The sequence below is a fragment of the Pyxicephalus adspersus genome, chromosome 10, assembly GCF_032062135.1.
Source record: "Pyxicephalus adspersus chromosome 10, UCB_Pads_2.0, whole genome shotgun sequence".
NCBI lineage: Eukaryota > Metazoa > Chordata > Amphibia > Anura > Pyxicephalidae > Pyxicephalus > Pyxicephalus adspersus.
In genome coordinates this window covers 1,101,676-1,128,204 of record NC_092867.1, presented here as the reverse complement: position 1 = coordinate 1,128,204, position 26,529 = coordinate 1,101,676, and the positions used below count along the sequence as shown (strand labels likewise).

At 44.0% G+C, this 26,529-nt stretch overlaps 1 protein-coding gene across 1 annotated transcript; it reads left to right on the top strand.

Moving 5' to 3' along the window:
- Nucleotides 1-1,159: 1,159 nt before the first annotated feature.
- ZYX (zyxin) lies at nucleotides 1,160-24,097 on the top strand. The gene is made up of 9 exons (XM_072423272.1): nucleotides 1,160-1,296; nucleotides 8,834-9,097; nucleotides 16,219-16,436; nucleotides 17,067-17,816; nucleotides 18,539-18,656; nucleotides 20,390-20,559; nucleotides 21,758-21,936; nucleotides 22,068-22,188; nucleotides 23,736-24,097. The coding sequence occupies exons 2-9, from the start codon at nucleotides 8,842-8,844 to the stop codon at nucleotides 23,844-23,846; spliced, it is 1,923 nt and encodes a 640-aa protein (XP_072279373.1). The 5' UTR covers nucleotides 1,160-1,296; nucleotides 8,834-8,841; the 3' UTR covers nucleotides 23,847-24,097.
- The last annotated feature ends 2,432 nt before the right edge of the window (nucleotides 24,098-26,529 follow it).

Below are 26,529 nucleotides of genomic sequence, written 5' to 3'. Positions count from 1 at the left end.
TGTATTTTTCTCCTATGCAGCCTGCAAGTGAGATGAAATGAATAATATTAAACAGGATTTATATAGCGCCAACACATTCCGCAGCGCTGTACATTAATTAGGGGTTGCAAATGACAGACAGATACAGACAGGGACACAGGAGGAGGAGAGGACCCTGCCCCGAAGAGCTTACAATCTAAGAGGTGGGGGAAGTATCACACAATAGGGGGAGGGGGATAAATCTCTCCAAAGTGAGAAAATCCCATCTGTGCCACCTTAGCTGTGCCCGGGGCTGTGATGCCCAATTCAGCATCAAACAAGTGTCCCCCCCCCCCAACAAGTGTCCCCATTGTATTTATTCTGCTGAAGACATAGGAAGAGTTAATCTAATAAATGTACAGCGCTGCATAATATGTTGGCGCTATATAAATCCTGCTTATTAATAATAATAATAATAAACTCCCTAGTGGGGGCTTGGAAAGTTCCAGCAATGAATGTTTTGATTTCATCGTTATTGGTTATTGTTGTGATATTTTTGTGTTAAATTGCTCCTGTATAGGGGGTGGCAATACATTGGGGTAATAAAGGTGCCCTGGCAGCCCTACTGCCCCAAAGGGGAAGCAATGCCGGGGCTTTACTGCAATGCATAATAAGGGGTAATACCATGGCACCAAGTGATCACTGACATGACCAGAGACCGCCATACAGAGAGAGATGACCAGAGACCGCCATACAGAAAGATGACCAGAGACTGCCATACAGAGAGAGATGGCCAGAGACCGCCATACAGAGAGAGATGGCCAGAGACCGCCATACAGAGAGAGAGATGACCAGCGACCGCCATACAGAGAGATGACCAGAGACTGCCATACAGAGAGATGACCAGAGACTGCCATACAGAGAGATGACTGACCAGAGACTGCCATACAGAGAGAGATGACCAGAGACCGCCATACAGAGAGAGAGATGACCAGAGACTGCCATGCACAGATTGGAATGTGTAGAGACATCCATGGAGACAGAGAAATCAGAGACTGCTAAGCAAAGAAACAAAGAGAGGAGCAGAGAAAGAGACATGTGCAGAGATTGTAAAACAGAAAGAGACATGCACAGTGACAGACATGCAGAAAGAGACATGCACAGTCAGCAGCTCAGAGACAGCCCTGCACACCTAGCATGAGAGCACAGTGCATGCCAATAGTGTGACACATGAGCAGTCATGGTGTGGCCCCTCCCCCTCCACACCCCCTGGGCTGTCTCATGCAGTCTCAGGCAGTCTCTGGCTCCCAGCTTGCAGTCAGTCTCTGCTATTCAGAGGTAAGAGGCATTGTGTGTGCTGGGGTGGGGGGTCTCTTTATGCTGGGTGCTCCCATCCCTGGCTGTCTCCTCTGTGCCCCCCATCCCTGGCTGTCTCCTCTGTGCCCCCCATCCCTGGCTGTCTCCTCTGTGCTTCCCTCCCTGGCTGTCTCCTCTGTGCCCCTGATGTCTATTATTTCTGCACAATGCCAGGAATCTCTCTCTACCAGATGTCTCTTTTGTGGCCCTAATGGATTCTGATTTCTTTGTATGCAGAGGTGTGAGTCTCATTAGAGACTGCTGTGTTATATATGGATGGGAATCTCTCTGGCTGTCTCTTTTATGATGCTGATGGTTACCACTTAGATCCATTGATTTCAGGCAGTTTACTGGGCTGTCTCTTCCCTGCCCTTGGGTTGTTTCTCATCCCTAAACTTTCTTCAGTCTCTGCTCTATTCCATGCTGTCTCTTTCCCTATGACTGTCTCTAATCATTTGCTTGATCTGTGCAGAATCTTGTTCAGAGCTGTCTCATTGTAGCTGCGGTCACTTCTCTTGTTGGGATGTCTCTTTGTATCTATGAATGTTTCCAAGCTGTGGAAAAAAAAATAATAACATTGGCGGGATGTCTCAGAAGTGACTGCCATAATGAGAGTGCTGAGCTGTCCCATTCCTATCACCATATGCGTGCTGTCTATTCATGTATGTAGGTAGAAGTGTCTCTTTCCTGGTTAGAATATGAAGCGGTCTCATTTCTGCTCATGTACAGTACACAAGTATGTCTCTTTTTCCATGTACAGTACATGAGGCTGTCTCTCCTCCTTTGTAGTATACAGAGTTCTTCCACCGTCACACTCTAATAATATACAGAGGTGTCTCTTTACTATGGGTAGTATGCATGGATGTCTCTTTTTGTCTCCTGTATGTGTCATTAGGGTGCACTGTCTCTTTGTTTCCTCCTGAGTTCTCTATGACCATGGTGTCTCTTTTACCCCATTTCTGCATCCTTCAGCTTTTTTCCCCTATACCCCATGTCTGGACTGTACCTGGATTGTCTCTTTTCCCCCAGCACTTTGTTCCTAGGCTGTCTCTTTTTTCCCCCCTGCAATCAGTGCCTAAGCTGTCTTTCACCCCCTAGGATTGAGCTGTCTCTTTTTTTCCCCCTGCACTTCATGCCTGAGCTGTCTCCTTTCCCCTGCACTCCATGCCTGAGCTGTCTCTTTTTCTTCCCCCCCCCCCCCTGTAGATTGTGTTGCCCCAGCACTGTAAATCTCCATAATGACTCCCAGCTGGGGAAGGGATGGGGTTCACTATTCCTCCTCCTCCTGCAATCCTGAGACATTGCTCACTCACCTCTCCCCCCCCCCATACAGTTACCTCATTCCGGGCCCCGGGGCCCTCAGCTTGTCTCTTACCTCATTCCTGACCTGCAGGCCGCACATTATGTGACCCATCAGCTGCCTTCACCTCCCCTGGGCCAACATTCCTGAGGGCCACAGAAGCCTTCTGAGCTACAAAACTTTATCAGCCACCCCACAGTCCCACCGCTGCCCCGGCCTATTGTGTCCCTGGGGGGCCCCGGACTCCCTCCATGTAAATAATCCCATCCATGAAGTTAGGGCCGTACGATGGGCCAACCTGGGGCCCATTCACACCATCCGTGTTTGTGCATTGGGCATTCTGTTCATGTCGGCACATTGCAGGACGTAATTCCCGATGTGTTGGGTGCATGGGGAAGCATTTATCATTGAACGCTATCCACCCGCAAGGCACATGTGAACCCCCCCAAGCTCTAATAGCCCCATTGCAGCCATTAATAGCCCCCAGCCTCCATTTCCTTACCGGTGGTTAGTGAGTGCTGCCAATCACAAGAATGGAGGCAAGCCAGCGCCAACCATAAATATGAAAGTTTGTACATTGCCACTGTCTGGATTTTGGAGTTCCAGGGCAATCATGAAGCGGGGTAGTAGGAGGTGACAGGTTAGCTTTAAAGGGTTCCCCTACCTCCTAGATTGTGGGCTCTTCAGGGCAGGGTCCTCTCCTCCTCCTATGTCACTGTCTGTATCTGTCTGTCATTTGTAATCCCTATTTATTGTACAGCGCTGTGTAATATGTTGGTGCTATATAAATCCTGAATGTTAATAATAATGATAATAATCTGTATGATGTAAAACCCCCATCCCTCCATCGCTTCACCCAAACACTCCATTGACTGGAGGTCCCTACAGACACTAGATTTTGGAAGCCCCGGGCAATCGTTCTTAATTTGTCAGCACAGGGGCCCCACAATGACAGAGGTTCTAACCCTCTAATATTTTGTGGTGAAGGTGAAGGAAAATCTTTCCATTGAGACCAAAATTATTATTATAGAACTCTTAACCTTGGACTGTAACGTTAGGGACTGCGCTATAGGGCCCACCACCCTTTATTGTACCATCTTCGTTATATTCACATGTATGCACTGCCAGGAATCAGCCTGATTGGATTCCGATTGATTGCACATTTTAGGTTCTGAAGTTGATTGGATGCTCAGATTTATGATGGGCCTTAGATGGCCAATGCAGCCCCTTCAGAACAAGGCTGGTTGAATGCCAAAAAATATTACTAGATATGTACAATCAGCATGTTTCCATTCTTTCCAAAGCTTGCCACATATATACCAATCTTTAGGGCTGCCATTTTTACCAGGGTTCCTCCAAAAGTTGCATTGGATTTGGTAATCTGTTGGCTAATTGGCCTTCCGTCTCATGGTGCTATTGGCTGATTGGCCTTGCGTCTCATGGTGCTCTTGGCTGATTGGCTTTGCGTCTCATGGTGCTCTTGGCTGATTGGCCTTGCGTCTCATGGTGCTTTGCGTCTCATGGTGCTCTTGGCTGATTGGCCTTGCGTCTCATGGTGCTCTTGGCTGCTTGGCCTTCCGTCTCATGGTGCTCTTGGCCTTCCGTCTCATGGTGCTCTTGGCCTTCCGTCTCATGGTGCTCTTGGCCTTGCGTCTCATGGTGCTCTTGGCTGATTGGCCTTGCGTCTCATGGTGCTCTTGGCTGCTTGGCCTTGCGTCTCATGGTGTCTACAAAATTTGCGTTCCAACGCTATTTGGTGGAACCAGTGATGGTGTTTTTAGCCGTCTGTAAGACCTTGTGCACATGGGCCATTTTTTCTTCTGATCCGTTCTCTGAAATTATTTTAACAGCTGACCTATAAGTGACCAGTTTTGCCGTGTCTTGATTGCCCTTAGCTGGGAGTCAGTCAGGCAATGGATCTCCATTTGTTTTCTAGGGCCACATTTTGACCACCACTGCCTGGAAGGAAGGCCTTCTTTCCATTGACCACCATGTAAAGGGCCTTATTTCTATTGACCGCCAAATAATTAATTTCTTTGAGTCCTGAGCTCTAACGGGGTACAAAGGATGGGAAAGTCTGGTTTGAGGTGACCCCAGCAAGTACGCCATTACCCATTTAGGATTTAAGTCCCTCTTGTTGACTTTTGCCATCTGTGTTGAGCCTGAGAATTGGTCTGGAATCCAGCAATGGTTCCTATGATGTCTATGCAGTCCTGCAGCCCAGCAGCTGCCTCCATCAGCGCTTACTAATTCTCCTATCTCTGTGCAGTGATGACCTCCGTCTCGCACCATTGCATCACCGACTTACTCATTGCTGTGTCATTGCGCCGTCTTCCTGCAGTCACTCCCTGTCCAGAGTTCACAGGAACCCCTTGTCTAGCTGAGCCAAAAAAAAAAAAAATCCCCTCCAGGCCAACTCTGAACATTGCATGGATGTTAACAAACATTGCTGCAGGTCCTCGCATGCCTTTGTTCTGCAGAGATTGAATCCGGCCATTCCAGTGCACTTCCTGGAATCTCTTTTAAAGCTAAGCAGGAAGGATGGGTGTCCCAATGATGACAATGGAACCTCCAGAACAAGAACATTCATGGCAGGATCAGCAGCTTTTAAAAAATTTAGGGTAACCTTTACATTTTAGAAAGCTGCAGATTAAAAAAAATGTTCATTTTATGAGATCTTATTAGATCTATTTTATATAATAAACACCATAGCCCTGGCATAACCCTCACCACTACAGTGCCCCATTGCCACAGATGCCATGTTACATGCCCTGGGAGTTACAGTGGTCACAGCAGCACCATTGGCCTCTGGTCATGTGGCACAATGGTATGGCCATCTTTATCCAGCATTGGCCTCTGGCCATGTGGACACCCTGGTATGGCCATCCTCATCCACCATTGGTCTCTGGCCATGTCCACACACTGGTATGGCCATCTTCATCCACCATTGGTCTCTGGCCATGTCGACACACTGGTATGGCCATCTTCATCCACCATTGGTCTCTGGCCATGTCGACACACTGGTATGGCCATCTTCCTCCACCATTGGTCTCTGGCCATGTCGACACACTGGTATGGCCATCCTCATCCAGCATTGGTCTCTGGACATGTTGAGCGAACCCGAACTGTAAAGTTCGGGTCCGTACCAAACTTTACGATTTTGGGTACCCAGACCCGAACCCAAACTTTGAGCCGAAGTTCGGCCGAACCCGAACTTCCGGGTGTTCGCTCATTCTTAGTCTCTGGCCATGTGGGCACACTGGTATGGCCATCTTCAAAACTTTGAGCCGAAGTTCGGCCGAACCCGAACTTCCGGGTGTTCGCTCATTCTTAGTCTCTGGCCATGTGGGCACACTGGTATGGCCATCTTCACCCATCATTGGTCTCTGGCCATGTGGGCACACTGGTATGGCCATCTTCACCCATCATTGGTCTCTGGCCATGTGGGCACACTGGTATGGCCACCTTAATATCTCCATCGCGTTTGTTGTTTCTTAGTTATGGCTGTCAATGCTCCATACTTTCCCCCCTCCCCCAGATTCACTGTGCTGCACCCACTCCCTGCTGTCACTCCCTCCTGCATCTGTCTTTTTTTTTTCTGAGCTGTCACCCTCATCTTGCAATCGCCCCCACACGATTGTCTCAGCAGTCTCGTTCTTCAGTTTAACTCTCCAGCACCCCCTCATCTCTGTACAGAAGGGAGTTCTGTAGATACCACCAAGATCTTCAGATGCTTTTCTGGATACATAGATTAATCTAATGTCCAAGAAGTTCTGTAGATATCATATGGCCAGAAATGCTGGCACCTGACCCCCGACACAAATGTATGACCGAAAATATCTTGACATCCTTCCAATTGAGAACCCCTTCTATAATTACTTTAATGAGGGAACCCCTTCTATAATTTATCTACAGATCACAGTTCATTAGTGTGGTGGTTAGTGGGAAGAATGTCACCCTTACAGATAGCCAAAAGGATCATTGGGGTCACTTATACTGACCTGAAAGGCATAAACTGCTCAAAGAACCTCCAGCAACCTTTGGGTTATTCTAGGGTTCCACAGGATCCTGGTTGAGAAACCTGGTTGTAGACCATTGTGCTCTTCCAGCCTTGTGGTAACTGATTGGTGGGGCCCTTTTCTGTCTTATCATGAATAGGCCCCTGTGGGTAAAGCCAGCTCCATAAAGACCTGGTTTAACTTGGTGGTGTAGAAGAATTAGAGTGGCATTCATTGGGCATTGGGGATAGGGTTTGAGGTCATTGGGCATTGACCTCAACCCTACTGAACATCTTTCAGGTTTATTGAACCACCAACTGCAAACCAAATCTTCTCATTCAGCAATACAACATGACCCCACAAATGATTCCATAGCTACATGGATAGATATTACCAAAATTTCATGAAAACCCTTCACAGAGTAAAAGCTGCTATACCCCCACGGAGCAGCCAACTCCTTGGTTTTGGGGGGTCTGACAAGTTCATACAAGTGTCGTGGCCGAATCCGCAAACTTTTATTCTGCAATGTGTGCAATGTGTTCCTTTATAAAATAAAAATATTTGTCCTATGCCTTGTAAATTTGGGCTTTGGACAAAGTCAGATACTTGGGCAGTGGCCCACCCCACCCCCACCATATCCTTTAAAACCAGTCATAAAAGTCTTTGTGTAGGCCTTGGGAAGGTCTCCAGGGTCCTTGTGAACATTTTGTTATTGGAGGTTTTGGACATTCTGCAGTTTCCCCTTACAATGATATGCTTGGTTGACCTTCCATGTAATCAGTCCACGCTATATATCTATATCATGGGCAAAAAATGCGTCCTGCCATGTGTGTTTAGGATTAAAAACCATACACCCAGACAATGTTTAAAAACATTGATATTTTGTTTTAATTTTTTTATGTGTATATGTTAGAAACATTAAAATGAAAGCTTAAAAAATAAAACAAACAAAGCAAAAACATAAAACAATCAGAAACAATGTTTTACAATATAAGCAAATATCCTATGTATGTTATGGGATGTCTCTGAGCTGCAGCCTTCCTGGTAGATGAGCACTCGGGGAATTGTACATGGCTATGGCATATGTTGCTTTAAAAAAAATATATGCAAGGGATGGTTCCTTCTGATGTGAATCCAATCAATAAATTCTTACATTGCACCTTCCCTCACTTGCAATGGGGGCCACAAGTGGCTCTTTAATACACGTTGTGCAGGCATGATTTGCTGGTGTGCCCGGCACATAGAATTGGATGTAGACAAGCGTTTGCAGGAGATTAGCAGCACCGAAACAATAAAAAAGAAAGACTTAAAGGATTGTAATTGCTGAAACAAATAAATTTAACTCTACCCCTTTTGCTGGTGCCGATATCATCCAAATTTGGGACCTTAGCCATCTTTATCAGCTGGTGATAGCTGGGGGTTCAATCATTCCGACACCAAGCTGAAAATGGGCTGCAGGCATTTCAAAGGCGTCTGCGGAGGGTAATAAGGAGCAGCCTGCTAACAATTTAATTTTCCAGCTTCCGCTTTAAGTAAATATTACATCATTGTGATTTTAATGAACTGCAGCTGCTCTGGTGTAGATAATTAGCACTTAGGGATTCTTTACTACGTTGTACAACGCCACTGCATATGTTTCTTTATAATTCCTATGTAAGTGGCCCTGTGTGTTATAATAGTATGTAGGCCACCATGTTTTAGTTTTGGCATTGTGTAGGCTGGATATTTGTCCTCTGATCCAGGACCACAATCAGCTTTGCTCTGGACTGCCTGGCATCTTCAATAGGAGAGGGCCGGGAATAAGTGCTGATCCATACAGGAACCCCCGGGAATATTGCCATGGAAACAGAGAGAGACAGAAAGACAAGAAAAGAAAGGCGTTCAACCTTGAGCTGGCAAGGATCTCTAGTGCAGGATTTGATCATAGTGAGAGTTAGATTACACTTAACCACCATGTATATTTAACCCCATTTGTGCTCTTACATGTTGCACCGTTGGGATCATATTGCAGAGGGGAAGCCGTGGCAGGCTGACCATTGTGTTGCATTGTCTCCGGCACTCATGTGGTTACGGTATACTGAGCAATGTCCATTGGGAACAAGCGGGAGGCTGCTTTAGAACCATACTTTTTTTTTTTTCCGCCCTCCTGTATAATCTGTAGTTCATTCCTATTGATTAAAACCGTATGTTTAACATCTCTGCCCTTTGTTTTTTTCCAAAGACATCAAAATGGACCCAGCAGCTCCTGCCACCCGCATGACCTCCTCCTTCACCATCAACATTTCAACGCCCTCATTCTACAACCAGCCCAAGAAGTTTGCCCCTGTGGTGCCCCCGAAGCCCAAGGTGAACCCATTTAAGGCCCAGGATGATGCCGAACCCAAAAATGCTTCCGCGGGGGCCCTGGAAGGGCCCGGTGTAAAGGCTTTTTTGGGAAAAGTTGGAGAAATCCCACTCGTGTCGCCGTCTAGCGGAGAGCAGGAAGGTAAAGGGAAACATCTGTTCCTACATTGTTCTGGGGGAAAGGATTGTTTGTGACATTGTATCTGTTTACTGAGTGTTTTCCCTGAGGGATGTGTAGGAGTGTTTGCTGAAAAGTGCATTTCATATTGTTTGGCTACATTAACCCTAAAGCTGAACCTAAGAGAGCTTCCAGTCATCAGATCATAGATATGGCGGCAAATACATAAAGAATCTGCTACAGCCATTGAGGAATTATCTGCACCAAAGACAATCTTCCAGAAGTGTTGCATGCCCGTTTATTTCCTTGCAATGGTTTCACCTGCTGCACCCCCAGGTCACTGCAGGACACAATAGTAACATGGGGACTGGTAGATAGAACAAATCAAGGCATCTGAAAGAGCTGCAAGTGTCTGATGTGTTTATTTGCATTGGTGCATGGTTATGAACTCCATATTGGGAGGGGAAATGAAAGGGACAGGCCTGTGATGGCACCAACTGGTAGATACTTGGGATACACGGGGCTGTTTCTCCTTAAATTGAGCTTTGAAGAAAGGTTTTTTGCTGCTGTGGATGATGATAGAGGGATTAAAGTGACCCTGTTGCTTTGCTCTGCATGGTACAGGTTCAAATGCATTTGACGCTCACTAGGTGACAAAGTGAAACGCGTTGGTAATATTGAATTATAATCCATTGGCACATAGAACAAGGATGTGGATTTTAGGAGGTTCTAGAAGTTCTTCATTTATGAGCCTGTTGTACATTCTTGCACTTTGTTAGGCTACTATTGTGTGAAATCCTTTTTGTGGCCCTTCACACTTGTCTGCATGTGTTTTCATGGCCTGCAGTGTTAATTAATTTAGATTGGGCTGGCAACAAATGTTAATGCACAAACAAAACTCACCTGCTGTATTTTTGGCTGTGCCGGGCCCTACAACGCACCGTTCGTGCTTGGATTGAGCTGTAGCCCAATGGGTGGCCACTTATTCTTTGTGGGAACCCGGCATAGGACTTGTTTTAATAAGCATTGCATTGGTACGTGGTTAATGTAATCTTTTGGTTGGTTACATTGGTTTCCTCATCTAACGCGTTTCACAGATACCTCGGGACAGCCATTGTTTACCTCCTACTGAAATTGCTATTTTCCTGATAATTCCCCTGACGTGCTGGTTTCAGTAGTTTTGGGGTCACTGGCCTGGAGTCTGTAGCCCTCATCTGTTTATTTGCTGCATTTTCCCCAAATTATTTTTAAGCTGGGTGGGAAGAAGCTGTAGGTGGGTAGCAGCCCTTGCATTGTGATCCAACTCCTCAGTAACCACCCAAAAACAGCCGGATGGTCACTGAAAAGTGCCGGGTGGTGCGCCCAGCTAAAATGGCCTGGGGAGAACACTGTATTTTGCTGGCATTTGCAGAATAAGAATCGGCAATAGCAGCTGCCATGTTTGCCAGGTTTGCTTTCTGTCTTTGACAGCCGGATGGTTTTGAGTTTTAGACCCTTCTGGTGGAAGTTGCAGTCCCCATTCCCATATTAGTCCTGGTCATCCTGAAACTATAAAACTCTACCAATGTCAGGAGCAGATTGAACGCCTCCATTGGAGACTTCTGGTGTTGTGCTCCCTTTAAATGTCACCTGTTCCTTGAGAAGCTCTGGGCACTCCGATTCTATATCAGTTTGTTGTGCCTGTCACCTGTTTTGCTTGGGGAGGGGCCCCGTTTCCTGGAATGTTTCCTCCTTTGATAAAGGAAATTCTTGCCATAGCAATAAGGGGATGGGCCCTGGTGGCCATTCAGTCGTTGTTTGACCAAAGTGGCCAAAACAATGTCCCTGTCGGTCCTGCCCAAAATAATGTGCAAGGTGATTGGGCACAGTTGTGGCATTCCCATATCAGCTGGAGCCTGCCAGGTCGCCATTCTCAGTCCTGTATGTAGCATGCCGGAATGTCTCAGGTACTGGAAGTATCACAAAGAAGGGTGTTTGTTTTCTCTGTGTATTATTCTTTTCTTGTTCCTCTTCATGCTGCATAATATTGATGGTACAAAAACATCAACAACATAACTGACAGCCTTTGTTGGGTCTTTAGCAAGAGGGTGGGGATGGGAACCACATGGCCTTACCACATTTTTTTTTATTTGCCCCAAGATTGTCCTGGGAACTATTTGGGGTGTGAAGATTTGGTAATGACCATTTCTTGGTTGCAATGGGTATTCTTTGGTTCAGTTTCAATGTATTCGTTTCCTGACTGACGTTTCAAAATTCACATTAAACCCTCAGGTAACTATAACACCTCCAAAAAAAAAAAAAGATTGTTGGTTCCACATATCAATTACTAGAAGTGTAACTCCCAATGCTGACATCAGGTCAGTCTCTTTTCAGGGTCTGTACTAATGGTGGGTTCCAATTTTATTCTATTCAAACATGAGCCCATCCACAATAAGACAAGAGACCGAACAAGAGTGTGACCCTACCTAATGCTACTCGTTTGGTCAAGGGCCCCAAACTCATGTGATACAGTGTGCTATCCTAAGTGGTCCCCCTTTGCTGCTAACTTCTGATAAGGTTAGGGCTCTGGACTCCAAGAACATCCACAGCTGGGTTCCTTCTAAAGCTTTGTGATTATATGCCCCATTTTGGATGTGTTTGGGGTCCATCGTTGCTGTAGGGACCCCAGAATAAGGTCTTGTTCAATGGAGTTTCCATAGTGGCCCCCCTCCGCTGCTATCTTCTGGTTTTAAGGTTTTTATTTCTATTAAACAGGATTTACATAGCACTAACATCCGCCCCTACCTGTCCCCTGAGACCCCCAAACTCCTTGTACATGCTCTTATCATTTCTCGTCTGGACTACTGTAACATCCTTCTCGCTGGTATTCCACTAACCCGACTCTCTCCTCTACAATCTATTATGAATGCTGCAGCCAGACTCATCCATCCTTCCCTCCGCTCCTCTTCCGCTGCATCTCTTTGTAGTTCTCTCCATTGGCTTCCATTTCACCTTAGAATCAAATTCAAGCTCCTGTGCTTTGCCTTCAAATCCCTACACAGTTATTGTCCCACTTACATTTCTGACATGGTTAAAAAATACTTCCCCTGCCGCTCCCTCCGCTCCTCCAATGACCTACTAATGACTTCCTCACTCATAACCTCATCACACGCACGGATACAAGACTTCTCTAGAGCTGCCCCGACTCTCTGGAATGGTCTCCTCGTCCTATTCGGCTTGCTCCTACTTTCTGCTCATTTAAAAGAGAACTCAAAACCCATTTTTTCAAACTTGCCTACCCGGCTTCTTCTGTCATATGAAACCATCACTACTTCCCACACTACATATCTCACATCCTTTGTGTGTGAAATTCCCCCACCTACTAGATTGTAAGCTCTTCGGGGCAGGGTTCTCTCCTCCTGTATCACTGTCTGTATCGTTCTGTCATTTGCAATCCCTATTTAATGTACAGCGCTGCGTAATATGTTGGCGCTATATAAATCCTGTTTAATAATAATAATAATAATAACTAACATATTACGCAGCACTGTAAATTAAATAGGGGTTGCAAATGACAGACAGGAGGCGGAGAGGACCCCACCCCGAAGAGCTTACAATCTAAGAGGTGGAGGAAGTATCACACAATAGGAGGGGGATATGGAATGGTGGGAAGTAGTGAGGGTTTAGGGAACAGAAGAAGACAGATAGGTGGGAGCTATGGGATTTAGAGTCAACTTTAAATGAGCAGAAAGTAGGAGCAAGCCATAAAGGATGAGGAAGACCATTCCAGAGAGTCGGGGCAGCTCTAGAAAAGTCTTGGAGCCGTGTGTGTGATGAAGTTATGAGTGAGGAAGTCATTTTAAGATTATTGGAGGAGTGAAGGGCAGCTAGGGCTATGAACCCATGGGCAACTTCGGCTAAGTTCTTTCTGAAGCTTTTTGATATGTGTCCCCTTATGGAGATGATCATCGTTGGTGTAGGGACCCCAAAATAAGACAGCATTGTTCTGCTCAATGGAGAAGTGAGTAACCATCCGTTCTCCGTTGAACAGAGCAACATCTCATTCTGGGGTCAAGCAAGAGGCACCCAGCTGTAGTCTCGCTTTTGGAGGAAAATCCCATGGACGTTTCTTTCCAATCATCCAGCAGGGACCGATCATTAAAGGATGTCAGGAACCGGCTGTGCAGACCATAATTTTCACCCAAGATGGCCACAACGCTAATATTCATCTGGGGGAACAAGCTTTACTTACTTTAGCTTTACTTCTGTTGTGTCCAAGGGGCAAGAAGTAAAAAGCTATTTTTCTCGGGGTATCCAATGCAAATAACAAAAAGAAAAAACCCCAGCGAAATACAGACAAGAATCCTGCCCCATGCTGAATGAAGTCATTTTGTTTGCACGCCATCCGGCTGTTCATGTAAATAGCTGCTCAGTGTATTATGACCATAATATCGTAATCAGAGGATCGGAGAGCCGTGCAGCCGGATAATTAAGATTCATTGTCTCCAGGAGAAAGCTAAAGAGAAAATTAAAAGGGCCATTAAACCGGAAACTCTGGTGACTTCCATATGAGAAGCCTTCCAGTAACTTTTAGAAATTGCGTGCTTTGGTAACATCCCCTAAAATCTATTTCACCTTTCAGCATGGTCACCACGTTTCTAAAAATTGTCCGGATTTAAAAATTGGCGGAGCATTGTTGCTGTCTTATGCAGCTTCGAAATCTCTGCAGACGGTGGGAACTGTAGACGGATTTTCACGTTATTTGCACCTTTTGTGAACTTTGGCTGTTTGAGGAATTTGCCTGTGAATAGGCCGGCACATTCTGAAGAGTCAATAAAAACCTGTAAAGTGGAAAGACTTGTTTGAGTACTCCAGTATTAAGCTGAATCTCAGCCACATAAACACATGTGAATGCAGTTCTGTACTCGGCAACACATCATTAAATAGATTTTTTAAATACAAGTTCCTGTATTTGTCCTGGTATCAGCCTGTACAGCAGTGCTCATATTGTGGTGAAGAAAAGTGGCACAAAAGGCCAATCATTTGTGCTGGAGTGCCAGGAACATGGTGATAGGACAGTGCGGTGGCTCAGTGGTTAGCACTCCGACATTTGCAGCTCTGGGTCCCAGGTTGGAATCCCAGCCAGGACACTATCTGCATGGAGTTTGCAGGTTCTCCCCGTGTTTGTGTGGGTTTCCTCTGGGTACTCCGGTTTCCTCCCAAATTCCAAATACATGCAGTGAGGTTAATGGCTTCCCCCCAAAATTGTCCTTAGACCTAATAATGACCTATGACTATGATAAGGACATTAGATTGTGAGCTCCTCTGAGGGACAGCTATGACATGACTATGGACATGTACCGTGCTGTGTGATATGTCAGCACTATCTAAGTACTGGATAATAATAATAATAGGAGGAGAAAAGCAGATCTGTATATCCTTGGTTCTTAAAAGTCTATTAATGGGGAAGGGGGGGGGGCTTTGTTTGTAAACAAATGTGTGCGATTCAATCACGTGTTGTGAGCTAAGAAATATGTAATGAGTAATTGTTTATTCCCTATAGAATGATTTAGATATTCACTTTAGGAATTGGGTGATCTGCCATGTGATCTGACCACCATCTGCCAATATGGTGGAGGAATGTAACTAATAGAAATGTAATTGTATAATCTTCCCGATCACCTAAAGTACAAATGACCTAAAAACCTTGTGAAATGGGCTGAATGCTGCAAAATGGTAACGCAAACAAATGTAGCGATTTACATCCGCGTGTCTCTGTACAACACCATACTCAAGTTATTTTAAAGCAACACTGCCAAGCAGGAATACCTTCAAAATGATGGGAGTAATACTTATTTATCCAAATGCCAGAATGCCAACTTTTAATAAAAATCCTCCTCTGAAGTCTGCAAGAAAACCGATGCTTCCGGAATTGTGGATCTCCTGGGTCCCTAAGGCACTCACTATTAGGGATGAGTGAGCGAGTTTTTAAAACTCGAGCTTGCAGCGAATATGGTCGTTCTCGCTTATCGAAATTGTAAGCGAGAACGGGCGATGTAAATTAGCCAACAAGAATGAGTTAAAAAAAAAAAAAGGGAGTTTCTCCGTTTAGAGTTCATCTGCAGTTCCACTGCGATCCCCGGGCACTAGAGGTTAATTTAACTTCTAGTGCCGGGGATCGCAAACAGGAGGATTCCCAGGGCTGCAAGAATGAATGTAGCCCTGTGAATCCACTGGGATCCCGGGGCACTAGAGATTCATTACCCACTAGTGCCAGGGATCGTAATGATTTCTTCGATCTTCCGATGGCCCCGTGAAATTGGTTTGCCGTAATTTCACAGACCCATCAAAAGTTCGAGAAAATTTTCGCAAGAATGCCAGAGGCATTCTCACTCATCGCTTCTCACCAGTTACTCCTGCTGACCCCTATGATAATTACTGTATCTTGTACCCAAGAAAAAGTCTCTTCAGAAAGTGTCGGCTTCCTAGCTGACCTAAGAGTGATAGCATCATGAGCAGGGGAAGCTTTCTCTTTGCAGTTATGCCTGATTTGGAAAGCTTCGCCTCATGACAGGGCCACTTTATTAGGTTGGATGAGATGGATGAATCAAGGGTAAGAGAAGGGTTGAAATTTGTATGTTTGCTGGAGAAAATTCTGCTCCATGTTCCCTCCAATGGTATTTGGTCCCAAGATTTGTGCAGCAGAAACGGATCACACAATCTGAGGTCTCAACTGAGATCTCTGAGCATGTAAAATTCCGTTTTTCAATCAAAAACTGATCTCTGTGTTGAGTAGAGACTGGAGGCTGAAATGGATTCTTCTATCTCTCAGGGACAAATAGTAAGATCCCTGAACTGAGGGGGGGCTCCCACCATCCCGGAACTGGGTCTGTGCCCATTATGAGGGCTCCTGGATCTCCATATTACCTGTGTCCATGATGAATGGCTTTCACTATCCCTGAATGGAGTTTCCGGGACACCAAAATGTAGGCAGGGTCATCCAAAACCCCAAAGTAGAAAGGAATAGTTTTAGGAACTAGAACATCGCTTTTACTTTGATTTTAAGAAATTAAAGTTGATCCATTTGAAAACCAGAATCATCTCTCCTCCTAAACATCCCAAAAATTGCCTTTTTCATGATTATTTGCTCTTTTTTTTTTCCTTAGAATTTATCCTGCCGCCTCCCCCACCCAGCGATGACTCCATTTTGAGCCCCACCATGTCCTTCCCACCTCCTCCACCCTCGTTCAGTGATGATATCCTTGGCTCCCCCACATCTAGTTTTCCCCCTCCTCCACCTCCTGAGTTTGCTGAGCCTTTCCCACCCCCTGTCGAGGAATCGTTCCCATCACCTCCTCCACTGGAGGAAGTCAACGACATTCAGGTAAGAGAGAGAAGAAAATTGGATGTTTTCATTGTTTTTATGGCCATGTTCGTCTATCCACTTTTACAAACCCAATGAAGACATTTTGGTGGTGCTAGATCAGTGCCTTGTTACCAAACTTTGTTTTGTTATACAAAAGGTAATTGTACATTATTTATTACCCTGATGAAGGTTTGGTAACACCCTGACATGTGTTGGGATATTATTTTTACCCTCAACTCTACATCTGGTGTATTATTTTATCAAACTTGCTACTGTTATTTTTATAGTTTTACAAATGTCAGTTTATTTTTATTGTTTTATTATTTTTATGAATTTTTTATAGTGTTTTCAAAACTTTTTTTTTTTTAGTAGGATATTGAAAGGTCAGGTTTTATTGCTGTGTATTTACTGGTTGATCATTATCAACCGTGGAAAGCAAGGGGAAATCCAAAGTTTTAAAGTTGTCACCAAAGCAATGGGTTAGGATTCATCGTCCAGTGATAATTCCCTAAGATTTAAATCCCCCTCTCTTTGGGAAATTTTCTCTCATTTACTGTTCCTTTTTTGTCAAGTCTTCAAATAACGAATGTGTTGATATGTTTACAATCTAACAATAATTTACAAAAGTACTCAATTCTTGTTTCACAGATTCCACCACCTCCTCCCGCTCCACCTGTTCCACTGGTATTCTCACCGAAACCTGCTGCACCAATCCCTTCTAAGCCCATGGCCCCGGCACCATTTGCTCCCAAAGCTCCTCCCTCTACATTTACCCCTAAGCCTTCTGGCCCATCTACTTTTAGCCCTAAGCCTGCTGCTCCTGCACCAGTGGCTCCAAAGCCTGCTTCTCCATTTGCTCCAAAAGTCTCTGCTCCCCACACATTTTCCCCATCACCACCTGCTGCAAACCCACCACCAGTCCAGAGCTTCTCCCCAAAGCCAAGCACGCCATCCTTTTCTCCAAAACCGACTCCATCTCACACCTTCACTCCAAAGCCTTCAGCTCCACACACATTCTCCCCTCGGCCAACAGAGCCAAGCTCGGAGACCCCGCGACCAGAGCAGAAGTTCCCACCATTGCAACCTGTGGTTTCTGAATCCTCCCCATCCTCTGTACCGTCATCTGTACGGGCACCAGGATTCAACTATGCCCAGCAACGAGAAAAGCCTCAAGTGCTTGAAAAAGCAAGGCCAGATGATAATGTCAGGAACCTGAACCCACAGATGGAGCCAAGCAGGAATTTTGTGCCACAAGAAAGTATTAAAAGCGGGGTGATAAAAGCCAATGGAACACCGAGCCCAAAGTCGCATCAAGAACATTTTCAGGCACCAAGACCACAGTCAGATGGCTTCCAAACCAGAGGACCTCAGCCAAGCCTTCAAAGACCTTCTGAGCCTGTAAGACATTTTGTACAACTATGTAAATTAAACACTGGAAAGGGAAAGGGTGGCAAGATAAAGTCCATGGAGAAATGGAAATAATGATTTGGGGCAGAGTTTTTAATTTTATCATGAGTTATCCAGGTGTAGAACACTCAATCTAGACAAAGCTCTCTAAATTGGCCAATCGTCTTCTCGGGTTTTTTGTTTCTAAATACAAACCCTTTGTTGTTCATTTGCATTGATTAGAGGAGGGTTGGAAATCTATCAGGTTTTTAGTTCTAGAAACTGATGTGTTAGTGGAATGCTGGCCGCGACCGTAAAGAATGATTCAGGGCAACTAAACCTGGTGAGTGAATCCACCACAAAGCAAAATGGACATAACTACTTTTAAACTTCTACTCTATTGGGAAGTTTACAACATCAACCAAGTTTACTAGGTCCACTTGGTTTTAAGAGTGAAAGTTTCAGGGCTTTCCAACTTGTTTTTGGGGCTCACCGTCCTCCAATGGGGCTAAGGAGTGTAACCTATGCATAAGAATCTGTCCGCCGACATTCTAAATAAAATAAAAATCATTAGGATACATATGCACGAGCAATCCTCTATACTGAAATCATTTACCTGGATTATAGACTAGTATAGGTGTGTGCCTTTGTGGTTCTGGGGATAAAGAATATTGGTCAGTTTGATTAAGGGAAAAGTTATTATATCGATGTAACCATTATTCATTTTCTTGTAGAATCGGACTGCTGGTTCCACTCCCCTGAACATGAAAGAAGTGGAAGAGCTGGAGATGCTGACCCAGCAGTTAATGCAGGAGATGGACAAGCAGCCCACAGGGGAAGGACACGTCATGGGTACATATCATTTTCTTTGTAATAACTGAAGCTTTCTAGCGTGTCCTCAAGTATTATTTTTAAAGGAATCATGACGCAAGCAAAATCTAAAGCCCAAATGTTGTGGTGAGCCTAAGTTGTTATATAGAAATAAGCAAGCAACCAAGGATTTTAGATTATCTGGGTATACTTGTTTTGGGTCAGTGGCTTGGATTATATAAAAGCCAAAATCTGGCCATATATGTGATGATATTGTGGTATTCAGCATGGTAATATGGAGGGAAAGAAGGAACCAGAGAAAGCATAATATACGTAGATTACATTTCAGCTTTGCTCTGAAGTCCTTCTGTAGTTGGGCAGCAAGTCCGACTGGCCTCCAACATGATGAATGTCTTGCTTGCCTGCTGGAGAGTTGTTTTAATGTTATATGCAGATACAAAGACCATCACTCAGTGAGTTCCTCTGCTGTAATGTGAACTCTTAAGAGCATAAGTTAAGTGGAAGTCTGAAGTTTGTAACCTCCTACAGTCCCCGATGAAGTCTAGGACCTCCCTCAAATAGTGGAAAGGGGACAACTGTTTTAATAATTTTTGCAGCTTGATTGTATTTGGTCTTTTCCAGTTTATTTTTGGTCATTAGTGAGCACATTTACTGTTATGGGTATGAACAAAAAAAAAAAAACAGCTAAAAAGTAGGATTTAGAACCGGCCTACTGAATGTTCAACTCATTGAAGGCAATAGCACCCAAGTGGATACCCTCATCTGGGGAAAATACCTCAGGGTGTGTGTCTTTGATCAGACACAAATTTTAGAACCTCCATTTTGGATTGTTTAATGTCCATTGCGGATGGTGTGTGGTCCATTGCGAACGGTTGACTCACCTGGGCCTGATAGAACCTCTGCCAGAATGTATATGGTTGCTCTTTTCTCCATTCTACTAGGAAGCCTTTCCACAAGATCTTGGATGGTGTCTTTGGGAAATTTCTGTCCTGCTGTGAAGTCTGGTATTAATATTGAATGAGAAGACCTGGCTCACCATGACATTCCAGTTCTCCTAGATTTCTGTAGGGTTATGGTCAGGGCTCAATGTAGGAATATCGAGTGTCTCCACACCAATCTGGTCATAATACTTCTTGGAGCCGGGTTTATGCACCGGGGTACAGTCATGGTGGAACACAAATACAGCCTACACCTAGGTGTCACCACAAGGCTGGAAGAGAACAATTGTCTTTGTATATTGAAGTGTTATCATTCCCCCTAAATGCAGTAATTTGGAGAGATGTCTGAACACGTTTGGCCATATAGGGTATAACTTTTGGGGTCAATGACTCTTTAAGTCTTGTGTCTGTTTGCAAAGGTCACCAATCTATTTATGCTCCTCATTTACGTAGTTCTGTGTGATGGTTTTGTTGGTATGACAAAATGAAGCCTATTCGTCTATACTGCCCGGGGTTATAACCGGCATTAGTAGACATGTGAATTAGATCTGCACTCTGCAATTAAATCTCCTTCTAATTATCTCCAGAATGGAAATCTGTTTGCTGGTTCTCACGCAGATTAGCCTCTGTAGACCGGCTACCAAACTTCTTAATCTTAACTTGTCAGGACAGGAAAAGGGCACCCACAGCTAAAACCTAAGGACCATCTCCAGCCAATAATATTGGTTTTGATTGAAAGGGGGGAAGAGTTTTATTGCACAGGTAATAATTTAACCATAAAAAGACTGACTGTCGGTATTCTTTCCCTCCCGTTAGATCTCTGCGGATTCTGCGGTAAGGGTCTCTCTCGGACGGAGACTGTGGTGCGAGCCGGTGAACACTTATATCACGTACATTGCTTTACATGCTCCAAGTGCGACCAGCAGCTTCAGGGTCAGCAGTACTATGAGAATAAGGGACGTCCGCTGTGTGAGGACTGCTACCAGGTGAGTGCAACAGCTGCAGGGATTGCCAGGTATGTGTTCATTAAGTGAATGCTAGGGGTGCAGAATGCCCAAAATTGCAGGGTCAATGATCCCCTATTTAATGTACAGCGCTGTGTAATATGTTGGCGCTATATAAATCCTGTTTATTAATAATAATAATATTAATAATAATAATAATAATAATAATAGGATACTTTCAGTTCATGCTTCTTCCCATTCCTAGTCATTCCAAAATACAAGGCATGGAACACCGGACTCTCTATTTCAGATTGAGGGATTGCTTCCAAATTTTATTTTATTATTATCCCTGCGCAGCCTGAGAGAGAGGAGCTGCACTAAAAGTGAATCGGGATCTGCTGCAGAACTTATGTAATAAAAAAAGAAGTCACACAGAGTAATAGGTCAGAATAATATTATATATAAATATATAATATTGGCAGCATGGTATTTCAGCTATGTGGCTGCTTGCCAGCAATTCATATAATATGGTTATACAGAGCAATAATGTATATATACAATAATAATATAATAAAAGCAAGCGCTATAATTAGACTAGAAAAATGAACGATTTGTTATCCAATGCTGCACCATTGCAATGCAAAAGAATTCAAAGTTTACCATGACGTAAATCTCAGGCATAAGTTCGGAGTTTTCTGCATCATTTTTGTACAATTCAGCTCCGTGCATGGATCACAATATTAGCTTGTTAGCTCTCTCTAATTGCCCGATTATTTTATAACTTTTGTTCATTTCCCGTCCTCCTTCAGAAATATTCCTTCATTGGTGCTGTGATGATGAAACGCTTATCATAGTGAGGAGAGATCACAGGGAGCCGATACCTTACATCTCCCAATGTTACATTGTAATGGCTCTGTGTGAATTATTCTGCTATGGTGGGCATTGCCCTGCCAAGAGGGGGTTACCTGCCGAAAACCAAAGATGTCAAATATGTTTCTTTATGATATAACACAGAGAGTTCTAATATTGGGCAGTTGCTGGGAACCTAAAATCACAATCCACCCATTGGGAATTATTAAGGAGAAATCTTTCAGTTACATAAGATAGGAACTATCCCGGGTTACCTAAAGGACAATTCTTTTTCTATTGCTGATCATTGGCTTTCAGGTCATCATGCAGTATTGTAATGTTGTAATATTAGTTTCTGTACAGTTCTGTAGTAATATTGGATTCTTTTCAGGACACGTTGGAATGTTGTGCAGTGTGCCAAAAGAAGATTACTGAACGTTTGCTGAAGGCAATGGGCAAGGCTTACCATCCGGAATGCTTTACCTGTGCAGTGTGCCACCGTCCTCTGCAGGGCGAGCCTTTTATAGTGGACCAGAATAACCTGCCGCATTGCGTAGCAGATTACCACCGGTGAGTTTTTTATGGTGGTCATGGGCCCCATTTTCTCTTCCTTGGGGTTATCTTGTATTTTCTCCTTTATATCTCCACGTCTGATTCCTCCAGTATTTCTTCTCCATCTATAATCTTTTCTTATTTTGTAGGCGGTACGCCCCTCGCTGTTCCGTCTGTGGGGAGCCGATTGCCCCTGAGCCTGGCCGGGATGAGACGGTGAGGGTGGTGGCTCTGGAGAAGAACTTCCATATGATGTGTTACAAGTGTGAGGTGAGACCGGCCAACTTCTCCAAACACCACAAACTTTTCGGCACATCTTCACCATGTTTGCCTTAAATACTTGGACTTAAAATCTTCCTCTCTCATGCCTTGTACTACTTTTTGGCCTCACCCTCCTCTTCACCTCCCATCCTCCTTCTTGCCATGGTGTTCCTTATCTCCTCCTCATTTATCTTTCCATCTTCTTTGCACCTTTCCCTTACCCTTTGTAGTCACGGCTCTATTTTGGTTAACTTCAACTTCCCCATCAGCACTTTAAAGGTTTATTTGCCTTCCTCTGGATCAGCTATGTCTATAGGGTTTTATATCTGGGATATGTTTATTTCCTTAGGAGTGGAACTTGATGGACTTATGTCTTTTTTTGTAAGTAATATGGCACCGCTAATAGTTTTTTTTTCATGCATACCACTACCAGAAATGGTTAAAACAACTATATAATAACATATAATTCTCCAGCATTCTTTGATCTGCTAAACGCGTCATCTATTTGGTTCCCTACAGATGTATAGTATAGGATTCTTCAATGCTCTTTGTTCCATTTCATATATGTGTTATATTTGGTCTGTGTGCATGCTTTGTGGTTTTAATGGTTGTATTCAATAAATAATGTTTTACTGTTTTTAGTAGCAGTATGCATAAAAAAACATTCTTGGTGCCATATTTATTTGTTTATTGATTTGTAGGGGTGACAACCACAGCAAATGTGTTTAATGCATGTAATCCATTCCCAGGCACCATTCATTTCCATCTTGTAATAAACTTGTCAGCCAGTGATATGCATATAGCTGATCTTACAAATTAATGTCAGGGTGCAGCTAGGGCCAATCTGAACTTGTCTATGATAATATCTGCCAGAGGAAGCTCGCCTATTTGAATGAAACAATGTGGATACAAATGGAACACTTTGGCTTACTTTGTATTTCTATATTCCAACTGATTGTATTTTGTAATCGCTGTATCAGACTCTCTGTTTTTATTGGTAGTATCAACTGAACTAGCTGCTACACTGACACAACAATTCACAACTTCCTTCTTGGGAGCCAGACACGGGGAAGGATTGAATATGTGGACAGCGTGGTGGCTCAGTGGTTAGCACTCCACCCTTTGCAGCACTGGCTCCTAGGTTGGAATCTCAGGCAGGACACTATCTGCATGAGGTTTGCAGGTTCTCCCCGTGTTTGTGTGGGTTTCCTCCCACGTTCCAAAAACATGCAGTGAGGTTAATTGGCTTCCCCCTCAAATTGACCTTAGACTGTGATAATGACTATGGGGGGACATTGGTGTTCAGACAGCACCATTTGGTTTACCATCAAGCTTTGTGTTCTTCCCAGTTGTTTTTAGCTGGGCGCACCACCTGGCACTTGTGGGCAAAGTTCGGTCACAATACAGGCCACCACCCGCCTACAGCTTCCTCCCACCCTGGTATAAAATTCTAGGCGAAATGCCGAGGCTGAACTGGTTATACACATAGTAATACCCCGTAGTAAGTCAATTCTGGAACTGTCATCATAATCCAACTTCTTTTTGCTCTCTTCTAGGACTGTGGTTGCGCTCTCTCTGTCGAGGCCGACGATTCTGGGTGTTTCCCATTGGACGGCCATGTTTTGTGCAAGAAGTGCCATATAGTGCGCGGACGGGCTGTTCACTGATGCCACCCTCGCCGCCACCTCTTACGAGTACCAGCCTTGTCCACCAAAGACTTGGACCTCCTGACCACACCCGTCCATGCTGCTGCTTCTACTGTAGTTCAGTGTTATGGATATTAACCAGTTTACAGCTTCTGCAGAAACTGCTAGTCACCTGCTGGTCAGCCGTCACTTAGCTGCTAACCACTAGTTAGTAAATCTTTGCTTTTAGCTTGCCATTAAAAAATAAAATGTTGTCTATGTCTTAGCTCCAACATATTCTTTTTTTTTATTTTTTTTTTTCATAACTTTTTTTTTTTTTCATCTCATGAATGAGATTATTGATGGACAAGTTTTTGGTTTCATTTTTAACCTGCAATACCTGTAGTTTATTATAGTGGTTTTTTTTCTAAAACTTCAGAAAGCCTTTTAAGCCCTGAAGACCATTGGAATCCCATGTGCCGTTCCTTTTAATTCTTTAGACTCCAAACTTTTATGTTTTCACTAGTTATTTTCTCACTAACTTGTTTATGTGTTACTGATTAATTTGCACATGATTTTAATAACCAAAATTAGGTTTAATGTGGCAAAACAAAGGATCTGTTCTGCCAAAACGGATTCTCGTGAATAACGGGGGCCCGAGCCCATGAAAGTGTACAGAGACTATAATATGAAATACAACCCCCCTCTGAAATACTTTAAAATGTGTTCAGAACTTCAGGAGTATATAGGACCATATTTTTTTAATAGTGACCTGTTTTTTTTCTTTTTTTACAATAAACTTCCATATTAAAAATTAAATGAAAAACAATTGGAAACGAAATTGTGACTTGTTTATTTTATTTTCCTTTCATTAAATCTCTGCCCCTTGCTTGCCCTTCTTTAAATCTGGTCTCCCTGTTATTAAATCTGCCCCTCTGGCCTCCCCTTCAGTCCTATACGGTTGTAGCGACTTCTCCCCTGGACTGACATTGCTCCTACTTCACTGCACACTGCAAACTTCACACAGTGTACATTAGAAGCTGAAGCTAGTCACATGGAGCCTGCCTCATTTCCTGGTTGGAGGATGTCCTGTATCATCTAGCCCTTTCGTCCCCAGTCTCTCTGTCTATGGCCCCTTTCATTCATTGGATTCATTTCTTATCAGAGGTTTATCACCACCTATGGGCATTACCTAGGCTGGTCTGGCCAGGGATGCCCTCTCCTCTAGGAAGACATCCACCCACTAATCGTTTAATATTTGCATCCTCCATTGCTTCCAATAAAGCCAAAGACTCCTGAGAGGTGTACAGGGGCACCCTGCTGATTCCCGGACTATATTCAGCACCTTGTCAGAGCTTTCCACCATCCCTAATCTGTGGGGAGTAACAAAGGTACTGGGGAAGGCAGAACATGATCTCCAGCTTTCAAAATTACAACACTCTACACCAAACTGACAAGGTTTAAAAGATGATGGAGTTAAGGGGACTCGGTAATGGATCTTGAAGAAAATGGGTGGATGGAGCTTGGTGGGTTCATAGTGATGGAACTCTGGGAGGTCAGGGAAATGGAGCTAGGTGCAAAACAGACTGCTGGAACTTGAGGAGGTCGGGGTGATAGATGGAGCCTAGGCTGATAGAAAACAAGTTGATTGAACACAGGGAGGTCTTGGTGATGGAATTTTGACTGATTGAACACAGGACGTTGTGACGATAGAGCTTAGAGTGATGGGAAAAAGGTTGATGGAACACAAGTTGGTCATGGTGATGGCGTTTAGACTAATGGAACACTGCAGGTCATGGAACTTAGAGTTATGGATTGCAAATGAACCTTCGAAACAAGCACAGGGCTATCATGGTGATGAAGATTTAGGAATACAGGGAGGTGATGTCAGTGAAGCCTCAACCGATGGAACATGGAAGATTATGGCAATAGAACTTGGGAGCGGAGTGATGGAAAATGGGGAAGCGGCACAGGTCACAAATGAACAGCCCAAGCAAATACTGGGAGGTCACGGGAGGTCATGAAGCTTTGACTGATGGAACACAGGGAGGTCATAGTGATGGAATGTCAACTGATGGAACATAGGGAGGTCGGTGGAGCTTCAACTGATGGAACACAAGGAGGACATGGTGATAGAGCTTTGACCGATGGAACACAGCAGATCATAGCGATGGAACTTAGAATGATGGAACATGGGGAGGTCACAAATGAAAGAAGCAAGCACAGGGAGGTCATGGTGATAAAGTTTAGAATGATGGAACACAAGGAGGTCTTAGCGATGGGGCTTAAAATGATGGAAAACAATGATGGAGCACTGAGAGATTGGTGTGATAGGGACAAATGAGGTCACGAATGAACAGTTCAAGCAAGCATTGTGATTCACATTCTTTTTAAAGACATGCAAGTATTAGAAAGAAATGATAATTTAATGGAAGTACAAGATGTACTTTTCTTTGGTTTGATTATCTCCTTGCGGTTTCACAACAAAAATAGCTCCATGTGTAAGCCAAGATGACAAAATGACAATAGCGCTAATACTGGTAAAAAATCTCAGCTTTTATTTTTTTATGTCATTACAAAAGCTGCTTTCCATCTCTTTAAAGAATACCTAGTCATCGTGCCATGAAAGTCCTTGTTCCTTGCTATGGAGAGACAACCATCTCCTAATTGTGCATGCCATCAATGCTCCATCAATAAAATCACAGTGCTAGTTCACCGATATGCA